Source organism: Talpa occidentalis, unplaced genomic scaffold (genome assembly GCF_014898055.3).
Source record: "Talpa occidentalis isolate TD23 unplaced genomic scaffold, MPIMG_talOcc4v2.1 talOcc4.8, whole genome shotgun sequence".
NCBI classification, from domain to species: Eukaryota; Metazoa; Chordata; class Mammalia; order Eulipotyphla; family Talpidae; genus Talpa; species Talpa occidentalis.
The window spans coordinates 12,623,474-12,645,210 of NW_023605194.1; the positions used below are offsets into that span (position 1 = coordinate 12,623,474).

A 21,737-nucleotide genomic window follows, 5' to 3' on the forward strand; every position below is an offset into this window, starting at 1 on the left:
CCCAGCTTCTGCTGACTTTGTGGCTATGTCCTCCTGCTCCTCAATGTACTCAGCTGTACTTGCATGGGGTGCTGTCTTTCAAAATTGGAATAGCTTTCAAAGGAGTCCGTGGCAGCCTTGACTTGAGTGTGGAGGAGGGAAACTGCCCGACCAGCTACAGGATCTAAGAATCACAGGAAGGAATGAGAGGAAGTGGGCCACCAAAGGACAATAATCACTGAAATCCCCCAAAATCACTGAACACATATTTGGCAAAGCATGAATCTCTGCTGCCCAACAATACGGTCTCCTGCTTGGTCTGTTTGTTCTTTGGGCAGCAAATGGGCAGAGGTGATGATCTAGGAGGAGTGGCAGCTGCCCGCCGGGCCTCTCCTATAGCACCGCACCCATCCCCAGCATCACGGCCAGGTGGAAGAGGACATCTGTGGAGTGGACGGGACAGGAGACAAAATCGTTCCATAAGGAGAAAGGACAACTCAACAAGAATGAACAAAAGTCAGCTCAAGGGGGTCATGAATCTGCACATTGTATACAAAGCCTTTTTTGTTCTCCCCTTCAGTGTCAGTAACTCACTTTCATCAGCACAGAGAGCCCAGCAGATAAACCTGGTTGTGGACTCCCAGCAAATGCACATCTGGACTTCCATAGCAGAGAGATGGCATTTCATGGTGGGGTTTTCACTGCAGAACTTCCTTTAGAAATGAGAATCTAGGGTCTCCCCTGGTGGCGCAGAGGTTTCGCGCTGAGCTGCGAAGCTGGCCGCAGCCTCTGCAGCACCGGTTCAATCCCCGGCCACTGCCGGGGAGGGTCCCACATGGCGCACAGACCTCTCCTGCCGCACCCGCTGCTCCCCTCAGCAGTGTATTTCATCAGTCTGCCTGTTCTGTTCCCCGCTCTGGCTCTGGTGAATTCTCTTACCCTCCCGCGCTACTGACTGTACCCAGCGCTACTGACTGTACCCAGTGCTTGTATAAATAAGTAAATAAATCTTTAAAAAAAAAAAAAAAGAAAAAAAGAAAGGAGAATCTAGGAGTGGGGACTTACAAATCAGATTTGCATGATTTCTGGTCCTTGGGACAGCAAAGTCAACACCCGTGAGTGTGTTAAAAAAATAGAACTGTCTTTCCTCCATCTCCATGTGTTGCTGCCTTTTTGCCATCATTCAGGTATGATCTTGAACTGGGGTCACCGTTGAAATTTTCGTTGTCTGTGAGATTTCCTAGCTATTATCTCTTCATCCCTCTCCCACCCCGCCCCAGTTCACACAAAGCAGGAAGTGTGGAGTCTTCCTCTGCTTTGCTCCTTGCAGTAGCCACGCAGTCTAGAATAGTGCCCTGTACGGTCAGTAATTATGGCTGAGCTTTCCTGGATGTTGGCTGGGTGCTGGGCATTGTTTGGTGCCCTCAGCTGTAATATTTAATTCACACAACAGCTGCATGTGAGGGGGCAATTATTAGCCCACCTATATAATTGGAAGGTCAAGGTCAAGGCCTAAGGCCTCTCAGTTAATGAAGGGTAGAGTAATAACAGGGACTCAGAAATATTTGTTGAATGAACAGATCGTTGAAGATTGCGTTCTCTAAATGGAGGAGACTGGGAAGGGCTACCTGGGGATGCTTTGTTGTGATGCTTTGCTTTTGGGAAGCGAGATCCAATTTTGTTTCATCCAATTTACCTGAGGCTCCCCTCTTCCTTCTGAGCCCACAGGCTGACTCAAGAGAGACCTTTCTACCTCCAATCCCCTCTGCTACAGGTGTGCTGTACTGTGTTACTCTTAATTCCTAAAGTCTTTACTGGGGCCAAAGGTAAGCTGCTTTTGAGACATACATCCATCTGATAAAAGCACCACCCCCTGATGCTTTTAAATGGAAGCATCATTTCCCAGAAGTGTCTCCTTTTCTTACCTGAGAAACTAGAGAGACCGGAGAATCCCCTGCCTGTAGTGAGTAAAGAGAGAGAATGCAGAAGGTTTAAGCAAAGTTCGTGGAAACAGCAGTCTGAAATCTTTGGTTCTAAACACAAACCTGACTGTCCCCCTGATGAACCCAGGTGCCCAGCTGCCTTTGGGACAACATTCACAGGGGGTTTACAAAGCTGCATCTCACCCCATTTTTACTTGGGCTCTAAGGCAGGCAAGGGTTGGTAAACCTTCTGGAAAGGGCCAAAGAGAACAAGCTTTCAGGTAGGGGGCCAGCTGGTCTTGATTGCAGCTAATTGAGGCTGCCTTTGGGGCATGAAAGCAGCTGTAGACACTCCTCCTGAACCAGTTCCATAGACACTGAAGCTGGAATTTCAAGTCTCATGAAATTTTGTTCTGATTTGATTTTTTTTTTTTTTTTGATCACGTTAAAGGGTAAGAACTGTTCACAGCTTGCAGACCACACAAAATTAGCAGCTGGGATCCGACATTTGGTGTAATTTGTGAAGGTCCTCTAAAGTAAAGCTACTAAGAAGTCCCAGCCTTCCCCCAGGACTTGCTCACCTTCAGGTCACACTTAAAGGTTAACCTCAGAGGACTCCCCTGAGGCCTGGACTGGGTGGAATTGCCTTGTCTCAGCCTCCCCCATTAATTCCCAGCCCGCCCCTCCCCCTCTAATAGGCCACGCCCTTTCCCTTCCACTTAACATCTCCTTGCTGAACAGTGAGTCCTGAGGGCTCTCCTGAGTTTCTGAAATCCCAGGCTGCTGCACCAGGCCCAGCTTTGGCTGCCCAAAGTTTGTTGACCCAGGCTGGATGTTCCCAGAACTTTAGTTTTCTATTGTTATCCCTGACTGCAGGCTCTGGGAGTTCAGCACTTCCTCATTCCTTGGGGGCATTGGAACTTAGGCTGCAGAAAGAGCTTTTCAGGGTTGTTAATAAACCTCAACTCCTTGAGCAATGCCCCCACCCCCCATGGGAGGCTGGAGGAGGCTGGAAGGCTGTGCCTACAGGCATAGCTGGTTTGGTAATTCGGTGAAAATGCTCCAACCCACTGTGCCTGTGGCTGCAGCCCAGCGGGAACTCAAGTGTGTGGAATCCCAGAGGCTTACTGGGCAGGGCGAGCTCCACCACCAGGACGCCCCCTGTCTGGTCCCGGAGCAGCCGCTTGCGTTTGTCACAAGTCTGAAAACCCACAAGAGGTGAGGGGTGAGAAAGTGAGGCGGGTAGAGGTGAGGATGTGAGGGGTGAGCAGGTGGGGGGTGGGGGTTGAAGGGTGGGGAGGTAAAGGGCAGGGAGGTGAGGTGAGAAGTGAACACAGGACAGAAAAGATAAGAATTAAAAATAAATGTCACAAAAGTGGTACAGTCAATTTTTTTCCAATCAATATTCTAGTAACCTCGTATCTTTTATAACTCAGGGATCTTTTTCATCCCTTCTCGAACGTGACAATGGGAAGAAAACAATATTAACTCTTCAAGCTGGAAGATGTCTGCCTGGGAGGGGTCCCTAGTTGTGGGAGGCGTGGACCCCACTTCTCTTGATGGAAGCACGGCTGTCACTACTCTTGCCACCAAGATTTGAGAAGTGGATCCTTACAAAATGTGTTCTGGCTCATTTTCTGCCCCCCTCCCCCTCTGAGTACCAGAAACAATTCTTCAGTAATTGTAGATTGTCTCTCTGCTTCTTTCCTTTCTGTATTTGTTCTTGTCAGTGACCACTTTCTGGCCAAATGAATGAAAAGAGATAGACTGTGATCTGATTTCTGTGGGCTCCCACAGGTCGGCTGGAGCAGCCATCCTCACGAACAGTCTCTGCTCCAAATAGACCAGCGGAGGTGACAGCTTGGGATTGGGCGCTGTTAGTTCTCTGGGGCAGTGAGGTTCTCAAATCTGAGGCGGCCTTGGAATCACCTAAAGGACTTGGGGTTTCTGGGCCCACCCCAGAGTTCCTGGGGTGGGGCTTAGGAATGGGTCTGGGAATTTGCCTCCCTAGCAATTCACTGTGCGTGCTGACTGATTCTGCGGTGATTTCTTGGTGGCTTGCGCAGGGCCAACAGATTCTGACTTGAGCTCTGCTACACAGGCCTGGCAGCTGGAGCCCCTTCCTCTCACAAGGTCAGATCAGCTGTGACCCCATGTCAGGAATGGCTGCAGCCTCTCCCTGGTCCATCTCAAGTCCCAGACTATCTGAACTGAACATACCTACTTTTTTGACTTCCTGCCAAAGCCTACCGTTACTACCTAGATTTTTAATTTCCCTGGTGCTTCTAACTTGTTCAGAACATTTCCTTGTCTGTCATTAGTTTCATTGCATCCAATCTTGCTGTCTGAAAAGGGAGCCTTATCACTGCTTGTCGAACCACCACTGTATCCTTAAAGAGCAGAAAAGCAGGCTCCAGTGGTTAAGTGACAGGTCCGTGCAGCTTGTCGTTGGCAGGATGGACAGTACCTGGCGCGACGGCCTCACCCCAGTGCCCTTTTCCCCAGAATGCCCTCAGCACACTCCCACACGGGCACGGTGACTGTTTCCCCAGCTAAAAATACAGCTTCTCAAATACCAGCCTCCTGGGGTAACATCATGCAAGAGGGGGCTCACCACGGGGCAGGAGAGCTTCTCACTGTCACAGATGAACGTCTCACAGTGTAACCAAACCTTGGAGAGTTTGGGGATGTTCTGGAACCGGAAGGCATTGAACTGGAAGGTTGCCCTGTGATCCTTTCCGTTCTCATGCACGAGGACCGTCTCATCAGTGGGGCAGCTGAAGCACAGGGTGGGCAGGAGGGAGGAGAGATGTTACCTCTCTGAACAAAGGTGGGGGCCTCTGAGGCAAATTCATATACAGCCGTGGCCTCCTGGACTGCCCCAGCGGCTGTCCTCACAGCACCTCACTGATCCTCAAGGCTCTGAGGTCACCTTGGGAAGCTACTAGAAGGTTGTGAGCGCCCCCATCCTATAGACAGCTACAGCTGAGGGTGACAGATGAGAAGCCACAACCCTAGTAACACACTTGCCTGTCCCAAAGAAGCAAAATCCCCTGAGAGAAAGCCCTGAGGGCTGGAAGAGGCACGCCCCCGGGCTCCACTTTCTATCAAGATGATGGCAGCAACCCGAAGCCCAGCACACCCACTTTCTGGGCATCTCGAGGTTTGCCCTTAGGGTTGAAATTCTTGTTGATATTACTCCAATGCCATCTCTGTATATGTAAAACTGAGATCATGCTTTTAATATGAAACCAAAAGACTCGAAGAATTGTATCTAATTTTCACTTTGGCTATTGACAGCAGCCGATGGTGACATCGCGGACAGTTTGTTTTATCTTCTTAGTGTCTTTATGTATTTTCCATTCTCTATAATGAGAAAGTAATACTTGGGAAGTCCCAAAGGTAATAGTTGGCAGTAAAAGAAGAAAGGATGACAAAGGTGGACATTTGTCAAAGACAGTGGTTCTCAGCTGGGGGGCATTGGGCATGGTGGGTGTCATGACGGAGGGAGGAGCTACTGGCATCTGGTGAGCGGGGGCCAGGGTGCTGCAGAACATCCTGCAATGCACAGTCAGCCCCCTACAGAGAATGATTCTGATGTCACTGGTGTCGAGATGGATGAAACTTGGTTTAAGCAAAATATTTTTGCATTTACCAGCCACACAATGCATGCTAGTTGCTTAAGAGCCAGACGTTTGACCAAGTGTTGGGCACCCACACAGTTGTTCCTGAGAATGCACTGTGAGGCTCACACACGAGTGGAGAGGTGTGGTCTGCAGGGCTCAAGGAGCAGCAGAGTCTGTGGTCTGGGCAGAAAGGCCTATGGGCCCCAAAGCTTCAGGCCAGTGGACAGCAGCACCATGGACCCATAGTGAGTGCCCGTCCCGAAGAATCTCCCTGTCAAACTCAACACACACTAGAGCATGGTCCAGCCCTCTCCCTGCCAGAATTTTTGTGATGTCTATTCCTCAACTTGGCTCCATCAGCACTAGTTACTAGGGGCCAGATTGGAGGTGCGAGAGAAGAGGGAAGCAAGGTTAACTCTGAGGGCCAGTGAGTGAAACAAGGAACGAGCATGGCGCCTCTCTCTGGATCAGGGGTCGGAAATTGGACTGTGTGATGGCCTTTGTGCACTGTCGGAACCAGAGGCATTTTCCGAGTTGTGAAACAAGACTCTTGCAGGACTGTTTGGTCAATAAACCCAAGATCCTTGTTTGAACTCAAGATGAGAGTCCTTAAAATAGCTCCCTGAGGCTGAGGTGGCCGAGGCCTGGTGTCAGCAATGGAAAACAATGTAAACAGAGCCCTCTGGGGCTCCAGCCAAGCCTTGGGCAGGCCCATGATCCCTCTGCTGTACGCTGCCAGGTCGCTCACAGCCACAGGGAGGCTGCACACCATCCTACTAGACTCTCCTTCCCCACATCAAATTAAAATTCCTGATAATATTTAATCTCTCCAGGCCCTTTTGAAAACTAGGTTTCCCTTCAAAAAGGCCCAGCGGCCCTTTTGAAGCCAAAAGCGTGTGGGAGGTGGTAGGCGTGGACCAGCTCATTCTCCCCTTCAACACTGAGCCTGGTGTCTGTCTCTCCAGCCTCGAGGCGCTGTTTCAACCAGGTGGAATATGCAAATAGCTTGGGGTTTCTTCAACTCAGCTGTGTCCCTGTGTGGATACTGTCTGAGAGTTTCCCAGGGTTTGATGGTAATTTCGGGACCCTGTAGGTCAAGAATTTATTTCAGAATCTCCTTGAAGTTATCTGATTGCACCTCGTCAACAGAACCTAAATCAATCCTGCAGTGACAGAAGTGCCATAAGCACCCAGACTGAGCTCCCATTTCTGCAGGAAGAGCTGCTGAGTCCTTGTGTGGCTCTGCTGACCTGTCCGCTCTGGCTGCTCAGGACATAGCTCTCCTCGGCTTGAACCTGCTCAACCATTCCCTTACTAGCTGGAGGCTTGGGCAAGTTTCTAGATCTGTCTGTGCCTTGGTTTTCTCGACTATAAAATCATGATTATTATGGGCCTCCCTGGTGGCTCAGGCGTTAAAGTCTCATTGCTATCAAGCTATTGCCTGCCCCTGCAGCACAAGTTTGATCCCCGGCCATGGAGCTACCCACATGGCACACAGATCTCTCATGTCTCGCCTGTTCCCCTCAACAGGGTATTTCAGTAGATCCACCTGTTCTGCTTCCCACTCTGTCTCTGGTGAATCCTCTCACCCCCTGTACCTCTGGCCTGTGCCCCAGCTCTTGTATGCATAAATAAATAAAAATAAATCTTTAAAAAATATATATTTTAAACAGTATAAATCATGATTATGACTACTAGCTACATTATGGGGGTGGTGGTAATGAAATTTAAATTAATGGTTGTAAAGCACCTACCTGAAACATGTTTGGTATGTTATGTAAGTATGTCAGTGTTTGTTAAATAAAAATAAAGGTCTAGAGTTGCTCCCCCTTATTAGCTAACCATCTTTGTCCCCGCCCCATGTTTACACAGCCTGGAGGGTTGGGGGCAACACAGGCACACTGGTCTCTGTTTGGGGAGTGTTCTCTTCTGGGCTTATTGCTCATTGTATGGATAATGCCCACGCCTCCAGTCTAGGCAGCCTCCTGTTTCCAGCATTATAATTCTTAGTGCTTGCAAACAATTGCCCTCACAATCTCAGTGTGTCATCTGCACTCAAGGAGAATCCAAACTCCCTCATCTAGAAACCCCCTTCTCCTGCAGCCAACAGCAAACAATTCCCTCACCTTTGTGATCCACAGGCTTAATACAAATCCATGTTGGTCACATATTCCTCAGATGGCTCGCTCTGTCCTTCCCTCCACCCCAAAGCCACCGGTTGCTAAATTTTTATCCCTTCCCCTCCCTTGGACGAACTTTCCATTCACTTGGCCGCAGCCTGTCAGGTCTTGTCTATCTCTTGGGAGGCAGATAGCTGCCCTGGCCCCTGATCTGCTCTTCCCAGCTCCCTTGTGCTGTTTCTAAGTCACCTACAACACCCAGAATCATCTTTCTAGGGTGCAACCCCAATGCTTTAGTTCTCTCCTAAAAAATTCTAGTGAATTAACGTAAAAGCAATATTATTTTAATCTATAGGCTACTATGTGCTAAGTTTTTTTTACATGAATTATCTAATTTAATGCCACCAGGGGTCTAATGTAAGACTGATTGGATTTGAACCCAGCTTGCCCACTTACCCTTAACACACACACACGCACATGCACACACACACACACACACACGATGTGATATTGTTTACCCCCCCCCCACATGATGTGACATTGTTTAACCCTCCTGTGCCTCAGCTTCCTCATGTAATGGGGATGATAGTAGTAATACCTATCTGTTGTAAGACATGCCTTCAAGAACAGTAGCTGGTACTTAGAAGCACTCTGTTTCCCAGCACCAGTACTCAGCCTGGAAGACAGAGGAGGGCCCAATAGGCTCACTCTTCCTTCCAAGCTATCCTGAGCCAGGGAAGACCTGGCTCGTCATGTCCCCACCTCTCAACCCTGTGCTCCAGAGTGAACCTACCCCTTGCTGATGAGCTGCCACTGCAAGGGATACATGAAATCGGCCGAGGGTGTGGCCCAACAGCTGTTCAAAACCACTTTAAACCTGGAAATAAAACAGAGTGCACCACTTTGAGCCAGAGAATCATGTGTCATAGAAATATCTGGCAAGTACAAAATCTCTTGGTTGGTCTTTTTTTTCCTTTGTATTTAAAAATAATAACATAAAGGGAAAACACTTACCTAACACTTAATCCTTTGGCTTCTACTCCTGCAAACAGATCAGAACCAATTTCGGATGTCTCCAAGACAAAAGGGGCTTCTTTCTTCATGGAGAACTTGGCATTCTTTGGAGGGAAATTGACAAAGGGCATTATGACCTCTTAGACTGAGCAGTTGGGTCTGACAGGAGCAGGTGAGTTGGGTTGGACCAGGGTGGAATCAACCCAAAGGCACAGACATGAGGCACTCTAGGACAAGTGAAACTGTCCCTCCTAGGATGTTGTGCATCTTCCATGCCAACGAGAGACAAGATTTGGTTAATGGGAGAAAACAAGTGGAATCCAGCGGTGCTGAGCGCTGCTCTTTACCAGATCACACAAAGGCAGGGGACCAAACACCCCACTCAACCTGCTCACCACTGCTATTTACTGAGCAGAGTCCAGCCTGGGCTGGAAAGTTTATGATCAGATTCCTAACATATCAGCGGCAACAACAGCAGCTTGTTGGCCACCTACAATGTGTTAGGGGTTGCTCTTTATATTGGGAGTGTCTCTCTATCAGGATAGTCTGTATTTGAGCCACGCCAGTGAACAAAACAAAAATCTGTTTCTAAATCTCCTGATATTCTAGAAAGGGAGACAGATAAGACAAGTTACATAGGAGGTAAATTATTTAGTATGTTAGAATAGAACATAGTGTGCTTTATAGAAAAACTACGGTTCAGGATAAGGTGGATTGGGTCTTTGAGGAGGTGCAAGTTGCAGTTTTAAATACAGTGGTTGGGGAAGCCTCATTGAGGATGTTACATGTGAGAAGAGGCTGGAGAAGGTGAGGAAGGGCACCACTGCAGGCATCCAGGGAAGTGTGTATCAGCCAAGGCAAAGTCCCTGGGGTGAGTCTGGCTGCCAGACAGCAGGGAGGCCAGAGAGGCTGAAGCATGGGTGAGCAAAGGGCAGGTGGAGGATGGTAGGTAGTGGAGGGGTGTGGGAAGCAGGAGATAAAGTTAGAGAGGCCATGGGGGTGGACCCAGAGGCTTTGGCTTTGACTTGAAGTATAATAGGAGCCACCACAGCAATTCTCACAGCAGCTTCCAGTCACTGGCCTTGCATGTCTGGTCTTCACCTGCCATCCAGGCAATTCTGGGGGAGCTATTAGGAGTAATAGTAGTGTTTGCAGTGACTTACCCAAAGGAGGCTGAATTCTCCATTCTTTGAATCTTGGGACCATTCAACTCTACTTACAACCTTTAACTACTCTTCATTTTAGCCTCCAGTGACAAAAGCATGATAGAAAGACAAGGGTCCTGGACAAATCCTGGCTCCCACTACTAACATGAGGCACACTATAGGGAAGTCAGATTTTGGGGTCTCAGTTTCCCTATTACAAAATGGGAATAATTTCTGGCTTCACCTACCTTGCAGAAAATCTGATGATGATTTTATGTAACAGAAATATGAAATTAGAGCAGGCTATTAGTTAAAAGATTGTGTTTCACAATCTTAGAGATTTATAGAACAGAATAGGTAGTGGCAGCAAGGAGCTATCATTAAAATACTTTAGTCGCCATGGGTCAAGTTCAGGAATATACTGCAAGGCCTCAGAGTCATCTTCCAGTGCCTCTGACATTATTTTACTGACTGATGGTTGAGCCAGCATGCCCTGATTCAGTCACTTATCAGTCAGTTTTTTTCTTGCAATCTGTCAGCCCTCTGCACCTCTTAGTTGCAAAAATGAAGCAAAAATTTTTTATTTGTGAGTTACCAGCTTAATATGCCTGTTGAAGAAGCAGTTTTTTAATGTTCCATGTTGTTTTCTGAGATTCGCCGTATTTCAACGGACTGTTTCCAATTCTGGACCTAACCTGGGAGTCACAAAATAAGCCTCAAATCTATCCAGAGGAACTTCTTGAAGCTTCATCTCTCAGGGACCAGCAGCAGAATATCTGAGTATTGGAAGAACATCTCTACTGCCTAGGAGAATAGAATCTGCATCATCAGTTCAATTTCTCAAATAAAACACTTTTAAAGGTTAGTTTCTCTGCCTCATCTGACAGCTAAGGACATCTCTCCCTGCTTCCTGTATATCATGAACAATAGAGACCTGTTTCCAGGTAACTTCACCCTATAATGTCTGGACAGCATCCCTGGAAACAGAAATACCACACAAACTACTCATTCATCACACAGGATGGAAGACATTGAAAAGTCAGGCCATTCAATTCCTTTACCTACCACAAGGTTAAATCACGTCTGAGCTAGGATGGGTATATAAAGTTTAACAGCAGTTTGTGTGAGAAAGATCTGGGAGTTGCTTTTGCTTACAACCCAACATCAGATAGTGGTGAAGAAAAATGTCCCTACAGTCTTCCAGAACCAAAAAAGGTCACCTCTGGCTCTGGCCTCAACTGGTCTGATGAGGTCTAGAATATAACATTTCAATTCTGGATTCCCTTTTTTAATAGAGGTGCTGACCAATTGGACCATACTCTGAGAAAAGTGAGGAAGATGATAAATGGACACCAACAGAGGGAAGGTGTTTGCCTTGGGAAGCACAATCTTGAGATGGTTGAAGGACTGTCAGCAAGATCATCACATGGGTATTATTTCAGAAAACAGGACCAGGACCAACAGGCCACAGTTCAGGATGTCAGATTTCAGACTGTTAGGAAATGAGAAGGTTCAACTTGCCATTTTCCCTGGCAGAGTGAGGAGCCTGCCCTTCAGCAATCATGCAAAAGAGTTTCTGGTTTTGAGTGGAACATCAAGGTTAACCACCTCTGAGGTTTGTTCTGACTCTGGAGAGCTATGATTTTGGTCTCTCTTGCTTTTTTTCTTTGATTTCATCTTACAGTTTTGCATTTGTCCATCTAGCTAAGCAGTACCATTGAATAAAAGTGAGCCTAATCTCACTTTAACATTGATGCTCAGCTCTAGAAAGATAATGAGGCAGGCTGTTTCCACTTTAAATGGGGTCAAAGTCCACAATCTTGAGAATGATAACTTTTTCTGACACTTATGCCCAGCACTATGCTAAATGTCTCTTAAGAATTGTTTCATCTCATCCTCCTGACAAACCTAAGAGGGAAGTGCTATTACTACTCCTCTTTAATAAATGCATCGGTAAGCCCAGAGAGGTTAACTGACTTGCCCAAGGTCACACAACTAGTGACTAGAGGAACCAGATTTAAACCACTAATGACAAGGCCTATTTTCTTCGGCACAGCACAGGCTGCTTCTGCAAGCTGACCTCCTTCCTTTATTTTGGATAGGGAGTCAAAATAACTTTTCACCAAGAACACCAACCATGGCAGGAGTGAGTGGGAGGAGAGAAGAAAGAAGCACGTTGAGTAGAACTGGGGGTTTGGAGCCCAGCATTTGGAGTTCTCGGAATTCTAAGCAATTAGCAGAGCACTGATGCCATTGTGCAATCTAGGGCACAGCTCTGTCTCTGGTAATTTGATGGAAATATATGCAGGGAGCAGCCCTTGCTTCAGAAACACACAAGAATGCTCTCAAAGCGGAAGAAGGGAGGAGAAGAAAAATACCAACCCGTGGGTCAGGCATAGGAAAGCGAGTCCATGGTGGGAATATTAATCAGTACAGAAGTCTCTGTTGTAACATCAGAGTCCCCTCTTTGCTGAGTTTCTTTTCTCCTGAAAGGGTCTTGGGGAGTCCCATGGGAGCCTGAATCTCATTTCCAGAACAGTTCAAGGAAGCATGCTGTTAAGTATGGCTAGTCCAGAGGATGGCCTGGGAGATGCCATAGACATGCCTCTTTATTTAGCCCCCCCTTTTTTTTTTTAAAGTTCTAAGATTTGATACTTATATCAAAAACCTATCTCACCATGACTGATGTATTTTGACATCATGGGTGATGATTTTTGATAATCCTGGTGCCTTTCCATTTCCTGATGTCATAAAATCCTTGGAGGGTCATAGCTATTTACTGGCTTAAAACAACAGTTGCACACACTTCTTGACAGGGATGCAGCAGTTAACCAGTCTTTGCTCAGGACATTTCCTGAGGCTGAGGTCAGTGCGCAAAGCCCCTTTCCTTTCTGGACAACCTTCATCAGCTACTACAGTAGTCTTGCCAACTTCCACCACCATGGCGGTCCATGCTGTATGAACCCCCACCCCCACCCCCACCCCCGATTACAACAGGTCAAGGAGCTCTACGTGATTCCTTTTCTCAGGACTTAACCACTAGTGGTGTGTGGCCAGGGGCAGATGTAGATTTTGTGGGACCTTGCAGCTTATGTAATTCAGAGAGCCTTCTTTAATAAAAGGAATCAAAAATTTTGCATACAAAACTAGAGGTTTTGCATATGAAACTTAAGTTTCTTTCCCTGAGTAGTAAGTGTGCCCCAGAGATCAAGGTTAGGTGATCTGGGTCCAGAATGGGTATGGATCTCAGCTACCTGCTGGATCTTGGACAGATCATTTACTTCTTCTAGCTTTAGATCCTCATCTGTAAGTGGACTAGATTATTCCAGGATCCCTTCTAACTCTCACCTTCAGAATACAGCAAAGCCAAGAGCTTCCAAGGATCCGGTAAAGCAAATTCAAAGAGATCAAGGAGAGTGGCATTCCAGATAATTTAGTTGTTTCTTGTGTGAAATGAATGGGTTGGGCATAGTGTCCTCTGAGGATACCTCCCAGTTCTAAGGTCCTATGTAAAGGTTTCTATTTCTGTCTGCATCTTCCTTCCAGCTGGGCTACTGTCGCTATGTGCATGCCTCCTCCTGGAGGCTGCAGGATTAAAAGACAAAGCTTCCCTTCTGAACAGGGGGGAAAATGCGCCAGGGGTCACTGACTATGTTTCTCTGAAGCACTTTATTTTGAGAGACCAAAGTGTCCCTTTAACTTCAGTGTCAACATAGACAGCCAAATTAGACAGTGAGGAAGCCCAGTAATGGAGAGATTTTGGAGACCAAAGAACTAGACCACAGAGGCCAACCCCAGTCTCCTTAGCCATACCAAACTCACTACTCTGTGTCCAGGTTTTATTAAGTGCTAGATCTTAAATATGAATCTTCAGAGTGGATTGCAGACTAATCTTGATGATGAGTTAGACAATGGCTGTCATACTGATGACTGACTTTCAGCAACCCACAGGATTACTCTTGCCTTCATTTTTCTCATCTGTAAAATGGGAAGGTTGACCTTATATCTCTGTGGCACCTTTCAACTCTTCTATCCAGTCTATAAATCTGACTTTCTGTTGTATCTAGTCTTTAAAAGAGGTTGAAAGCTAGATCAAAGCTTACATCTCCACTTGAATTCAAGAATGGGGATCTGCATAGTCTCAATGAAGAACAAATCCTGAAGAAGCACCCCATCATCCCATCACCTCATGGAAAGGTCACGGAGCAGAAATGGAACCCGGAAACCACTTACAGTGTAGAAGTTGAGAGACAATTGGCTTTCAAATGTGCCCATGCTCCCATTCTTCACATGAACAGTGGCCACTCTGAAAAGGGGAGAGAATTTTGCATAAGGACTGAAACATGCCTGGTTGACAGGGACTGCAGAACACACACAAGGCAGCCAGCCCTCCGCTCAGCAGAGCAACTTACCTCTGGTCAAAGGCTGCCTGGTTCACCAGGTAGGTGGAGTGGTAGGTGCAGGAGAAGGAATAGTTCACGGGCTGGTTTTTTAAGATCACTTGGCTGTCATTGGAAACAATGTGGCTGTAGAAGTGGTAGATGGGGGGCTTGTACTGGAGAAAGGAAGAAGGCAGTTAGGGTAAGCCCCATGTCGCCATGATGGAAATGAGGATTCTGGGAAAAATGGAAGAAGATGGTGTAGAAAAAGCCCAACGGGAGACAAGAGTGTCTGCCATTAAGAGCAGCGCCCATCTTTTTGGCCTGTGCATGAGTTGATCATTTTTGTAAAGAGTTCTTGAGACTGTTCAACAAGCCTTATTTAAAATAATCTCAGTTTAATGTTATATGTTTAAAATAAATCCATATCCTGTTGCATTTCTGACCAAAAAGAACTGACTCAAGAATCTCTGTTTTTCCAGTATCAACTTTTTATTTCTTTCCCTAAGTAATCTTAAATCAGTGCCTTTGCTCAGCTCCCATTTCTAGACTGTCACTCTATTATTTCTTTGATTTTTCCTTCTTTTTCTTTTCTTTTTTTTTAATGTATTTTTTTAAAAAAATTTATTTATTTATACAAGCATTGGGTACAGTCAGAAGCCCGGGAGGGTGAGAGAATTCACCAGAGTCAGAGCGGGGAACAGAACAGGCAGACTGACGAAGTACACTGCTGAGGGGAGTAGCGGGCGCGGCAGGAGAGGTCTGTGTGCCATACGGGACCCTTGCCCAGCAGCTGGGGATCGAACCGGCGCTGCAGAGGCTGCGGGCAGCTTTGCAGCCCAGGGCTCAACTGCCACGCCACCAGTGAGGCCCCTGAGCACTTTTTCTAAGACTCTTCCCTCTGACTTAGATTCTGAAAGTACAGAATATTGGAGCCAGATGGGATCTTGAATACCCACTTAAGAAGTGACGTACCTAAAACCACACAAATAATTTCTAGTTCACTTTACTAGAATTCCCAGAGATAAAGTCTTTGTTAATTATGCCCCTGACTCTTCCCACTAAATCTCTATTACTTTGAAAGGACTTTAGGAAGAGGAGGAGGGTCTGAGAGCTCTTGATCCTCATTTTCTGATACCCAATAGATTACATTCTTCTGCAGTCAAGGCAGTGGGGAGACTAGATTTCAGCAAGATGATCAGAAGACAATCTCCCTTCATAAGTATGCTCCACCAGTTCTGTGATCCCCAACCAATGCCTTATTAGAATTTCTCTGTCATATCAGGATGCTTGGGAAGAGGTTGTCTGAGATTCATTTTAGTTCTGATTTCTTGTCCTGGATCAGTCACAAGACCCAATTATGAGTGGTACTATTCTTTGGTGACTCCTTTAAAATAAATGTCATTCCAAATGCACTTTATAGCCTCTTCAAAATCTTGGGCACAGGATGTCCCATCCATCCAACCCAGGACATACTCAGAACCTGAAATAGGTGAAGGTAGGAAATGTACTTTTTTACTCCCAGAAGGTGACTTATCTGTTTCCAGTAACAAATTAAGAGAATAAAACTCAAATCCAAAAAGAGACATCAAAACTAGGCAGAAGAGAAGAATTTGAATATCACTAATGTCACAGAAAATAAGAATCAGAATTGACTCCAATTTCCAAGGTAATTGGAAAATTCTTAATCTTTTAAAGGCAGACAGCAGACATCTTCTTGGGCCCAGCCGTGTCCTCTTAGTGACTTCTAACTGGACTTACCTCAGACTGAGTTCCACAGTAGGACTTGTTTTTAGGTGACAAATCTGGAATAACAAATTGGTAGTAACCTCCTTCGTGGACCCCATTATAACACATTCCACCGAGGGCTAGCTGGTGTACTTCCCATCCATACGGGCACTCGGGGATTTTGGTGATGATGGTTTTGGGATAACAAAATACAAGAATGACATCTGGAAAGATTTGAAATTAGATATGCAATCATATTAGAACAGTGGGTTCTAGCCACATTTAAATAGGCAAAGTTGTTTAAAACCACTTTCCTTGCTATTTTCATGAGCTGTCATAAAAATTTCCCCCAAATCTCAGTCTTTGAACTTCCTCTTTTATGGTCTTTCCTCCATCCTTACAATATCTGCACTATATTTAATACAGATTCAACATTGGTGCACATTTAAACCTTAATCTTTAAATAATGTATCTGTGAAAACAGATTGGATATACTATTTAAATCCCATGAAAATGAGCACCTATTTTTTAAAAAAAGTCCATTTTATGTACAACACTGTTCAACACAGGCCAGAAATTCAATAGTCACATAGGAAAAAATGTGGAGATTTTATGTCGATCATCTATTTAGCATTCTCTAATTTTCAAAAAGTCTTAATTTATGGGCCTCCCTGGTGGTGCAGCGGTTGAGCCCTGGGCTGCGAAGCTGCCTGCAGCCTCTGCAGTCCCGGTTCGATCCCCGGCCACCGGCGAGGGTCCCACATGGCGCTCAGACCTCTCCTGCAGCACCCACTGCTCCCCTCAGGTGTGTATTTCGTCAGTCTGCCTGTTCTGTTCCCAGCTCTGGCTCTAGTGAATTCTCTCACCCTCCCGTGCTTCTGACTGTACCCAGTGCTTGTATAAATCAATCAATCAATCTTTAAAAAAAAAGTCTAAATTTATCCAATATATTTTCATTTCCTGTGGGGACAGTCTGGTTGGCACGAGAGGCTTCCATTCAGCTACATTACTGCCTTTTCACAACCTGAAAAGCCCAGAGCTCTGAGCTTTGCAAAGGGGCCCTGAGGAGACCTTCCTTCCCAGGGCAGAGGGCTAGCCCAGGCGTACCTGCTTTGTTTGGCGTGCACGATCTCCCAGAGGCTTCCACAAAGATGGCCAACAGGATGAAGGCCCTCATCATCATGGATGTTCAGAACCTGGCCAAACGGAGCTGGGCCAAGTATCTCTGGTCTTGTCAGGGCCCGAGCCTCAGACTAGATCAGGAAACACGAGTGAGAAGTTAAAATCAAGGGCGAGAATGAAGCAGAACACTCAGTCACGGGGGTCGGGAGTGGATTCCAAGTTGCCTCGCCTGTTACTAAGGGGTCCTCATCTGCACCCACAGGCAGAGCGTGCCTCACTGCTGGGATTGTCAGCGCCACAGGAGGGTGCTCAGGTGCCCGGCTGCCTGGCTCATCCTCTCAGGACTCTGGATGCTGCTTCCCGGGTCTTTCCCGAATCTCCGGCCCCAGTTCTAACTTGAATTTATATAGGCCGACGTTGTAAAAGAAACCGGCTGCTGATAAATCACAAAGAACTCACATTATCCACCGTGGGGGAAAAAAGAGGGGGAGCTTGCACAGTAATCTGCAGGGAAGCTCGGTTACTGCCACTTGAGTCTAATTTCTTTGACTTCACAGAGTTGGAAAACCTTTTTTGTTAACTGCTCCACCAAGATTGAAAAAAAAAGTTGAATTTTCCTCCCTCGTACAAAAAATAGCTGACTGGAGGCAAACTAATTTCTGCATAGAGACAAATTTCTTGCTGTCTTTATTTTATTTCTTGCATTCTTATTTTTATAGTTAGACTATCTAAACTATAAACTTAGAAGACTCAAGTTCAGCAGTTGTGACATTTGATATGAAAACTAAAATAGGGTATTTGTGTTCATGCAAACACGTTAAGGCTTTTTTCCTCTAGTATTTTCTAATCAGCTCTGAGCTTCTAGCGTATCACCTTGTAGTTAATCCAAAACGTCACCACTTTTGAAGAGAGATCTCCAGGCTCCTAAAGTTTTGTTAGTTTCCTAGAATAATGACATTGGAAGAAGGCACTTAGAAAGGCAATCTTATGTCAATTCTTAGCACCCAACAAGATTTCACTCTAAACACAACAGATAAAATGCTATTTCTGGGAAGTTCCCAAAGATGGTACCTGTGATTTTTTAGCACCCAAAAATGTAAGAATGAAAAATAAGGGTATGTTTTGATTTTTTTGTTCTTCGAGGAAACAGACCCTTATCAATCAAATGAGAGACTGTTATACAGAAGCTACTACGTTAAGCCCTTTGAGAGACAGATGTAGGAAGTGTAGAAAAATGCCCAGTCTTGCAGGAATATAAGATAGCTGAAAAACTGAATTATATATCAACAATGACTCAGGCTTAGAATACCGGCTGAAGTCCTTGCTCTGCTACTTGTCATATTTTTAGTTAAGATGCAGGCCTGCAAGTACACATTACTTAATGTCTCAGAAACACTGGGATGTGTCCTGTAAGCAATATGCAAGCATAGTATGGTTGTTTCCTTATGTCCTAAAGCCTATTTAAATTGATAGTATGCCTGACCACGATGGTGTCCCAGAATTGAGGAAACAGCTACATGACACACCATTAAACATTTCTGGGACTCAGTTTCCTTCTCTGTAAATGGGCGTCATAATCCAGCGCTTCCCCCACAGGGTGAAGGCTTTAATAAAGTGCTAGATAGATAAACAGATGACATAAAAAGGTAAATGGCAACTTCTGGTGACATTTATACATCCCTGAGTTGTTTTACTTTTCCTTAAAAGTATCACAAAGTGTCCATGGTAAGAGTAATGTCATTCAAGACATATCTGTAATGTATGACACATGCGGAGTTATTTTAGTTTGTGGATAAAAACCACATGGATAGGGCCTCCCCGGTGGCACAGCGGTTGAGCGCTGGGTTGACAAGCTGCCCGCAGCCTCTGCAGCACCAGTTCGATCCCCGGCTGCTCCCCGGCCACCGGAGGAGGGTCCCACATGGCGCGCAGACCTCTCCTGCCGCCCGCTGCTCCCCTCAGCAGTGTACCTCAGTCCTTCTGCCTGCTCTGCTCCCCGCTCTGGCTCTGGTGAATTCTCTCACCCTCCCACGCTTCTGACTGTACCCAGTGCTTGTATAAATAAATAAATAAATAAATAAATAAATAAATAAATAAATAAATAAATAAATAAATCTTTAAAAAAAAAAAAACACACATGGATGAAGAGGGGAGAAGGAGGGAACATTCATTTCCTTTTACACTGAGTCTGAGTTTAGTGTGGCCTGGAAACATCAGAAGCTGATGCTGATCACCCTAGTTCATTTCAGGCCTTACGTTCTTCAGAAGAAAAAGGTACATGTAAATTTTCTGAATTTCTCTTTTCTTTTTTAAGTTAAGAATCATTTTTATTTTTATTATTTTTAATACGGTTTGTTCATTTATATATATTTTCTTTTCTAGGGCTTAGCATTAACTTGGTGCTTCTTCCTTCCTTTAAAAAAATCATTGAAAAAAAATCACTTATTGAGCCCTACCATATTTCAGGCACTGAACTAGACACTGGGAAGATACCAGCAAGTCAGTGGAGCTAGCATGTGGGTAGGGGGAGGTGGGAACAACGCAGAGAGATGGAAATCTGTACTGGGGAGGAGGGATGGAGAGGTGGGAAAATGGGAAAATCTAAGTGATTGACAGAGGAAATAACAAGTAAGCCAAGTCTCAGAAGTCAAAAATAGTTTAGTTTCATAAGGACTGTCCCTTCAATATCAATAAATATCACTGATAAATGCTGTATTAATGAATGTTGCTATTTATTATTGCCTAAATATTGCTATTAATAAATAATCATATTCAGTGTGTGTTGAGATACTTATTCCTATTTCAAGAAGTTCTTTTTCACCCACCTTGGATGATGATATCTCAATGTAGGTCCATCATTCGCAACAAATGTACGACTCTTAGTAGGGGATAATGATAATGGGAAAGGTGGTAGGTAGGATATCGCTGTACCTTATTCTCCATTTAGCTCTGATCCTAAAATGGTTGTATAAAGTCAAGTCTTAAGAAAAATAAATAAAAGTTTGAAATAAAAAAAAAATATCCTTTTCAGCATGCTTGACCCAAGCCGGTCAGTAGGTTTATCTTGTCTTAAACTCAAAAGTGCAGATTTCACTCATGATGAGAGCTGCAGGGGAAACAAAGGCCTTTGCTGTCTCTCAGGGACATGTCTGCAGGACACCTGTAAGATTCCACGAGGCAGTGTGGGGTGAGGTTGGGTAGATGGGCTCTGTGGTTGGCCTGAGGTCCAAAGTCCAACTCCACCACTTCCTGGCTGTGTGTTCTTGGCTGTTACTACTTAGCTTCTGTGAACTCCATCCTCTCCTTCCTGAAAGGGTTTGATACTCTCTATGACACAGTGTTCTCAGAGTAATACATTATATATGTATATGTATATATATATGTATATGTGTATATATGTGTGTGTGTATATCTATATCTATATCTATATCTGTATCTATATCTATATCTATATCTATATCTATATCTATATCTATATCTATCTGCTAGCGTAAATGTGACTGATTTTCCTTTGCAACGGCAGGGGATCATGCTCAGTTCTGCTGAGGAAGTCCATGGAGGGAAGTGTATTAGGAGTGGGTCACCACCAGACAGTATACATTTTTGATACTAAAGTTGAACTATGTCATATGTAACTAATAGCACAGGAACTGAACACATGACTTTGCTCTGTCACATTTTCAATTGTGCTATTTCAGAGAAACAACTTGGGCCGTCCAAGCTGTTATTTTCCAAATCTGTAAAATCAGGCTTCCTATCCTCAATGACTATTGCAGGGCCCTAATGAAGTAATACATGCAACTTGCTTACCACAGAGCCTGGCACGCAGTAAGTGCTCAATGGAGGTTCACTGTCACAAAGGTTATTGGTTGGAGATTGGTATTACTGGGCTGGAAGGACATGCCAAGTGTGTTCCCATATGAACTCCGGGTGTTTTCTAAGGGGAATAGTTCTCCCTTTAGAAACCCAGCTCAACAAAGAGCAGGTGCTTTTGATTTCTAGAGAAACCTGATCAAGATAAGATCTCTCCTACAATTTCTTGGAGTGGGGACCCAGGTACATGATACACCTTTCAAGAGCAAGTTGAATGAAGTTGGGAAGCGGAGGCAACTTTTGTGGCAAGCTGGTCTCTAGATGCTGAATTTACATAAGAAACAGAACAGGATAAAACATACTTGGGCCAAACAGTATTTGATACTTGCTCTGATAAAAGGTAGGAGGGTCCTATTATTTCCTGGTAATTACCCACCATTCTATTGCCCCACCCACCCCCTCTCTGCTTGCCAAAGCTCTTCTCCCTTCCCAGGATGAAGATGGACTGGGAGGGGTGCCACTGCGAAACGGAAGGCAAAAGCAACATCTCCCAAAATTTTGGTAAGATTTTTGACCATCCCAGCACCTTGAAAGAGCCCAAGGTAGTTGACAGACTCATCTGAAAGTGAGATATTTTCCTGTATCTTTCTTTTGCTAATTGCCAGGCAATGGAGAGCACCTGTTTCATTGGATGCTCCCACACAATTTGTGAAAGCTGGTCTGAGTACACAAGGATTGCCATTTGGAAAATTCCAGTTAATATTTTCATTGTTAGATCAGAAATCATACAACGATGGGTCAGGATGATAAATAACACCAGTAAACTCTTGCCGAGGTAACTGATGGTTCTCTGAAAGTAGATTATGAGCATGCATTAAACTCTAAAAGG

The 21,737-nt window shown here is 45.2% G+C and overlaps 1 protein-coding gene across 1 annotated transcript; it reads right to left on the reverse strand.

The window, feature by feature from the left end:
• Positions 1-372: 372 nt before the first annotated feature.
• On the reverse strand, positions 373-17,096 carry TECTB (tectorin beta). Its single transcript, XM_037496827.1, has 10 exons — positions 17,021-17,096; positions 15,947-16,137; positions 14,219-14,361; positions 14,040-14,112; positions 8,662-8,765; positions 8,441-8,524; positions 4,516-4,678; positions 3,030-3,102; positions 1,905-1,937; positions 373-422 (listed from the first exon to the last, which is right to left on the reverse strand). Exons 1-10 carry the CDS (start codon positions 17,094-17,096, stop codon positions 373-375), a joined length of 990 nt encoding a protein of 329 aa, XP_037352724.1.
• Positions 17,097-21,737: the final 4,641 nt, after the last annotated feature.

Excerpts from the sequence above, each read along its gene's own strand:
- TECTB (XM_037496827.1), bottom strand. The coding sequence starts at position 17,096 with ATGATGATGAGGGCCTTCATCCTGTTGGCCATCTTTGTGGAAGCCTCT. Across the intron at positions 14,113-14,218 it reads CAGGCAGCCTTTGACCAGAG|AGTGGCCACTGTTCATGTGA; the intron begins GTAAGTTGCTCT and ends TCCCCTTTTCAG. Across the intron at positions 8,525-8,661 it reads GCCAAAGGATTAAGTGTTAG|GTTTAAAGTGGTTTTGAACA; the intron begins GTAAGTGTTTTC and ends TTTTATTTCCAG.